The sequence below is a fragment of the Pseudopodoces humilis genome, chromosome 15 (genome assembly GCF_049639895.1).
Source record: "Pseudopodoces humilis isolate 2021_Gansu_Grassland_sample_001 chromosome 15, ASM4963989v1, whole genome shotgun sequence".
Lineage (NCBI taxonomy): Eukaryota > Metazoa > Chordata > Aves > Passeriformes > Paridae > Pseudopodoces > Pseudopodoces humilis.
In genome coordinates this window covers 18,690,624-18,697,064 of record NC_142214.1, presented here as the reverse complement: position 1 = coordinate 18,697,064, position 6,441 = coordinate 18,690,624, and the positions used below count along the sequence as shown (strand labels likewise).

At 55.4% G+C, this 6,441-nt stretch overlaps 1 protein-coding gene across 1 annotated transcript; it reads left to right on the top strand.

Annotated features, from left to right (window-relative positions):
• Window positions 1-470: 470 nt before the first annotated feature.
• Window positions 471-1,857, top strand: LOC102108821 (G protein-coupled receptor 12-like). Its single transcript, XM_014256382.2, has one exon. It carries the CDS (start codon window positions 471-473, stop codon window positions 1,521-1,523), a length of 1,053 nt encoding a protein of 350 aa, XP_014111857.2. The 3' UTR covers window positions 1,524-1,857.
• Window positions 1,858-6,441: the final 4,584 nt, after the last annotated feature.

Genomic DNA, 6,441 nt, shown 5'->3' with positions numbered 1-6,441 from the left:
TCCTCACCGGGTGCGCAGTGCCTGCGGACCCTGCATGGAGCCGAGCGCACGGAGGCGGCTGCGGGCAGCGGGGCGATGAGTTGTGCTCGGCCTCAGCCCGCCGGGAGATAGCGGCCAGGGGTGCGTGTGGGGCGGGGGGCACTCGATCCCGGGGAAGCTGCAGCCGAGCTGGGGGGGGAGCGGGCGGGGATGCGGCGGGCGGGGGCGGCCCGGTGAGGGGCGCGGTGTCCCGGGGCGGGGGGCTCCGGAACGCGGTGCGGGCTCGGTGAGGGTCTCCCCCGGGTCGGTGAGGGTCTCCCCGGGCTCGGTGAGGGTTTCCCCTGCTCGGTGCGGCTCCCGGCTCTGCTGGAAGGGCTGTTTCGGCGCTGCCCTGCCCCGGCCGAGCGCGGAGCTCGGCGGCTCCCGGGGGGCTCGGGGTCCGTCCCCGCCTCGCCGCCCCTCACCGCCCCCTTCTCCCTCTCTCCCCAGCGATGCTGCACGGCCCCGCCGCCATGGGGGAGCCGTGGCCGCCGCAGCAGCAGCAGCAGCAGCAGCGGCCCCCGGGGCTCGGCAACGCCTCGGAGCCCCCCGCCTGGCCCTCGGCGGCGGCGGCCGGGCCGGGCACGGCGGCCCCGGGCGGCGGGGCCGCCGCCTCGGGCTCCGTGAGCCCCTGGGACATCGCGCTGTGCGCCACGGGCACGGCGGTAGCGGGGGAGAACGCGCTGGTGCTGGCCGTGCTGTTCTACACGCCGAGCCTGCGGGCTCCCATGTTCCTGCTGATCGGCAGCCTGGCGCTGGCCGACCTGCTGGCCGGGCTGGGGCTGGTGGCCAACTTCGCCGTGCGCTACCTGCTGCGGCCGCCCAGCGAGGCGGCGGAGCTGGCGGCGGCGGGGCTGCTGCTGGCCGCCTTCTCCGCCTCCGTCTGCAGCCTCCTGGCCATCACCGTGGACCGCTACCTGTCGCTGTACAACGCGCTCACCTACCACAGCGAGCGCACGCTGGGCTTCACCTGCGCCATGGTGCTGCTGATGTGGCTGCTGTGCCTGGGCGTGGGGCTGCTGCCCCTCCTGGGCTGGAACTGCCTGCGGGACCAGAGCTCCTGCAGCATCCTGCGGCCCGTCACCAAGGACAACGCGGCCGTGCTGGCCGTCACCTTCCTGCTCCTCTTCGCCCTCATGATGCAGCTCTACCTGCAGATCTGCAAGATCGCCTTCCGGCACGCCCAGCAGATCGCCGTGCAGCACCAGTTCATCGCCACGGCTCAGGCCACCTCCACCCGCAAAGGGCTCTCCACGCTGTCGCTCATCCTCGGCACCTTCGCCCTGTGCTGGATCCCGTTCGCCATCTATTCCCTGGTGGCCGATTCCAGCTACCCCGCGGTCTACACCTACTCGCTGGCGCTGCCCGCCACCTGCAACTCGCTCATCAACCCCATCATTTACGCCTTCAGAAACCCAGACATCCAGAAATCGCTCTGGCTGGCCTGCTGCGGGTGCATCCCTTCCACGTTCTCCTCCAGACCAAGGACATCCAGCGACGTGTGAGGACTGAGCACGGAGCCAGAGGTGCTCCCTGGCTCTCCTCCTCCTGCTCTTTTTCCCCTCTGTCGTTATTGTTTCCTACCGGGAGGAGCCCCCCGCCCGGTCAGCACATCTCGTTCCATGGAAAGATGGCCAAAAAGAGAGAGAGGGAAAAAAAAAAAAGAGAAAAAGGGAAAAAGAAAGAGAGAGAGAGAGTAGAATGATAATGGTTTCCTTTACAAATGTTATTTTCTTACACATTTTATTTTTTATTTAAAAACACAAAACACCAAAAAAACAAACAAAAAAAAAACAAAAAGGAAGAAAGAAAAAAAAAAAAAAAAAAGATCCTCCTCGCACGATGGCGTTTTTCTGCTCTCGGGGTAAGGAGCCAGGGGAGCAGCGGGCCCCATCCGGGTGGTCCCACGCCTCGGGGACGCATCCCATGGGAAGGCCACAGGAGCGGGGGGATGGCCAGGGAGGTGTCGCGTCCCCCCCCCGGGCGGGGCTGGTCCCCACGCGTGGGGTGGCTGTGCCCATCACCCCGAAATCAGGGCCTGCGATGCTATGCAATAATGGGAGGAGAGCCCCGGCCGGGGGGGTGCGGGAGGAGGGACACGGGCACTCCCCGCGTCCCTGCGCTTCCACAAGCACTTTGGGCACCTGCGGGGGTGACAAAACACTTTAGGTGTGGCTTGTTCGGGCTGTCGCAGCGATGGGGGCACCCAGGGAATCCGTTCCCTCCTTCCCTCCCCCCAAAACGTGAGCGGGGCAGGGCTGGCGCTGTGGGGATGGTGAGCGCAGCCGGGGTGCCCTGCACCCCAAAGTCCGGGAGGCCAAGGAAGGGCTCTCCTCGTCCAGCTGGGGCTCTGGGGGCGCTGCTTTCTCCTCTTCCACACGAGTTGTTTACATGGGGTGGGATTTTCATCCAAAGAGGGGTCCGGGCTTGCTGGAGTCCCCGAGGGGGAAGCCTCTGTCACCACACGTGTCACTGCTGATGCTGCCACTTTACTTCGCTTCGTTAGAGAAGCGCCGGGCCCCGACATTCCTGTGCCGTGTGATGTGCTGTGTGCGGCTGCTGAGACCGTCATGAAGTGTCCTTTATCCTGTGCTTTTCTTTTGGCCGGGAGGTGGAATCGTGCATTCGCTGCTGAAGCCAGGAAGGAGCCGAGCAACCCCCAGAGAGGTGGCGGGGCTGGGGGTGGGACACCCAGGGTGGCTCAGGGCACAGGGGGGTCCTGCCAGGGCTCCTGGCATTGGAGACTTGGGAGAGCTGAGTCTGGTACCCAAATGTTCTGCTTTGCTGTAGAGAAATGGTTGTGATGCTGGAGAGGAACTGTGGACGAGGAAGGGCTCCCACTGCCAGAGGGAAGGGATGGATGGGATATTGGGCAGGAATTGTTCCCTGGGAGGGTGGGGAGGGCTGGCACAGGGTGCCCAGAGAAGCCGTGGATGCTCCTGGATCCCTGGAAGTGCCCAAGGCCAGGTTGGATGTTTTTTGGAACAGCCTGGGACAGTGGGAGGTGTCCCTGCCATGGCAGGGGTGACACTGGGTGGTTTTAATGTCCCTCCCAAGCTGTAACATTCTGTGAGTCTGTGATGGTGGAAGAAATGTTCTTGCTTTGTGTCACTTTGTGATCAGACAGATCCAGGAGGATTTTGTCCCTGGATCTGTGGAACCAATCTCTGGCTCCTCGGAGCTAAGTGCACATGAGAAAGTTCTGAATCTCCAAAGTGTGCCTGGGGCTTGGACCTCTTGTCTACCTGTGAGAGGTGGCCAGTCTTTGAGGTTTTATGTTTTGTGGGTTTGGGTGGGGTTATTTTTCATCTCCTTTCTCTGATGAATACCTTGGAGAATGGGCAGTTGGCACAATGTGTGATCGATGTAAGTTTTAAAGTAATTATATATATAAGAAAGATTAATATTTATACAAACACTTCCCTCCTTCTGTTTCTTCTGGTTTCTTAAGTACGGCCAGGTCCCTGCAGTTCCTCAGCGTAAAAACTCAATAGCTTAAATCCTTTTTGAAACATTGTGAACATTTGAAATGTTTTTATCCAGCTAGAAGTCAGGGTTTGCTTCTCTGGGCAGCTCATTTTGTATCTTTAGATGAAAGGTAGTTGAACTAATCGGCTCTAGAGAAACCTTGACACGAAAAAAGTTGCATTTTCTTGGCTTTCCAGTAAATTCCCTGTTGCTGAAGAGCTTGATTTTAACAATGTTCTTTTTAGAGTTCAGTTGCTTGAGGGATACACTGATAAACTTTGCCAAAATCAAATAAGGATCGATGAAAAAATTCTCCCTGTGGCCCTCCACAGCAAGAGGAGAAAGATTTGGGATGTGAGGAGCTAAAGCTGAGGACACAGACCCTGCCAGAATGAGGTGAAGAGCAGGTGGGGATGTCCTCACTGGGACACTGGGTCACCCAAACACATTTTTTGGTGTATTTTACAGCCACTCTGGCAGAGGAAACTCTGAATTCTGGTCCTTGGGTGCCCTGCCCTGCTCACAGTCAGTACCAGGATGTGGCACGAGCCTATTCCGTGCTCAGAGCTACTGTCAAATAACAATCTCATTTCATTTCTCATTTCATTCCATCTGATGGTCAAGCTGAGATGTTAAAGCTGCCCATGGAAGCTGTTAAAAACACTTATTAGGTGTCAGGAAAAGTCTCAAGAAATCTCCTCTTAAAAAAAAAAACCCAACATTTTGATAAATTGGCATTTTTGCAGTCATTCCCCTTAATAAAAATAATGCAATTTCCAGTTTGGTTGTTTTTTGGTTTTGGGGTTTTTTTGAGGTTTTTTTTTTTTTTGTTTTTTTCCTGTTTTTTCCTCTCCTGTTTAATCAGAGGAAAGGTGGGGAAATGAGGAGAAGTGAGGAAGAAGATAAAGAGGTTCAGGTTCACCTGCCGTGCGTTGCCTTGTGGAAACCTCTGACCATTTTAGTGCGCCTTTGCTTCAGCGCTTTGGTTTTGTTTTGGTTCTGTTTTAAGACCTTTTGGTGGAAAATTTTGGAGTGGCAATGTTGGACATCGGTGGGGATGATGGATTTTGGGGACCTCCTTATGCAGAACAGCAGGAAAGTTAATTTAAAACCTTAAATCTCCCCCCGAGGCCGCTCTGCTGTGTGTGCAGGGTGGGAGTGTCCTGGGCTTGGGATGGCTTTGGGATAAGTTTAGGGTGGGAATTCAGGGCTTTAGGATGAGCTTCTGCTGCCATAAACAGGGAGCAGCTCCCATGAATGTAAAGGAATGATGGTGAGGGAATCACTGGTGAGAGAAATGGGGTTTCCGGCTGGTGGATCCTCTGTGGATCCACTGAGGAGCCAAAACTCAGTGCAAAGAGCCCCTGACCACTCCCTGGGCACCAGCAGAAGGACTCAGAGCAACTGGAGTGCATCCCAGTGCTCTGTGTTTGCTGGTGTTGGCTGTGCTGGGAGGCCTCCTCCACCTGGGGTTCTGGATCTCTGTTAAACTGAGGTCTCTAAAAGCCTCTGATTTAATGATTGTGCTTTTCAGCTTGGACAAGGGGACAGTGGCAGTCCTGCAAAGCATGGGGTCCTTGGCTTGTTGGAAATTTGTAGGTGTCCTTCGACTTCCACAGAGTCCCCCTGGGCACTCCAGGAGGAAGCTGGACCTGCCTGGAGAGGGCAGCTCTGCTTGGGAAGAATTCCCTGTCCTCACCCTGGCCAGGATCTCACCGCTGCACCTGCAAACTCTGAGCTTTGCAAATGGCTTTTGATAAAGGATGAGAGGCCAGAGCCAGGCTGGGCTTAGATTCTTGTCACTTCTGGACTCTCCAGGAGCTGCTCTGGATCTGCAGCAGCAGAAATGGGCAGAAAACTGGTCCTGAGTAATTCCAGGTGGAATCCAACCAGCCCTGAGCCTGTGGCAGGGATCAGCATAGCCAGGGAAAGGAACCCACTGCTTATTTGCTGATTTATTTACAGGTTCCTGGGTGCCTTTGGCTTTCCCAGCAGCAGCTTGTGGCCAGCAGAATGTAGATGTGAAAAGCTTTCGGTGTTGGTGCTGGTAGAGTTGAGGGGATGAGGAAAGGGGGAGGAGGAGGAGGAGGAGGAAGGAGAAAACATTCCTCAAATACACTGTGACAAGGCCAGGATGTAACCACAGCTGCCCTGAGGTTCATGGAGATGTGCCAGGGTTGAGGGGGAACTTGTGCATTTACAACAAGCCCTTGTCCCTGTCCCAGCACAAGAAATTAAAAAAAACAAACCCAAAACAACAACAACAAAAAAAAAAACCACAAAAAAATCCTATAAAAATGTACAGACTCTACCAACAAAGCTGCTTAGTATTATTTTGGGGTTTGTTCTCTTTTTTCCTTTTCTATTTTGGTCAGTTTGGGATTTGGGGCAGAGAAAATGTCTCTCTTTAGCCAGCTTCACGTCAGTAACCAGCAGCAAAGATTCCAAGGATCTCAGTCCTGGCGGGGCAGCCCCAGTTTGTTCATATCAAATAATTTTAATTGAACCTGGATCGAACCCCCAAGAAACCATTACTGTTCTCATGAGGTGATGAAGTATCTCTTTCTTGTAGAAGCATCAAATTTGGGGTGGGGAGACCTTTTAAAAAGCCATTGCTACTCACAGGTATTGGTGTGTCCTGACCAGCATCGAGGCTCACGTCGTTGTTAACCACCAATTAACAGCTCACCTCTAATTGTCAGGAATAACTGTTGGATGCAGATGGTATTTCCTTGTAACTCCTCTCGTTTGTGCCCAGTGGTGAGGTGAGGCAGCTCCACTTGGACCATTTGAACCTTTTCTGTTGCCCACTGCAGAATCCCCCCAGCCCACCCTTGCTGTCCCTGCAAGCCCAGGAGCTCCCCCATTCCCACTGGGAATGCCATACAGAGCACTGCAGAGAGAAAAGGGGCTTTTCAGCAGAGGAGACCCAAGCCAGACCTCTGCCCCAAGGCT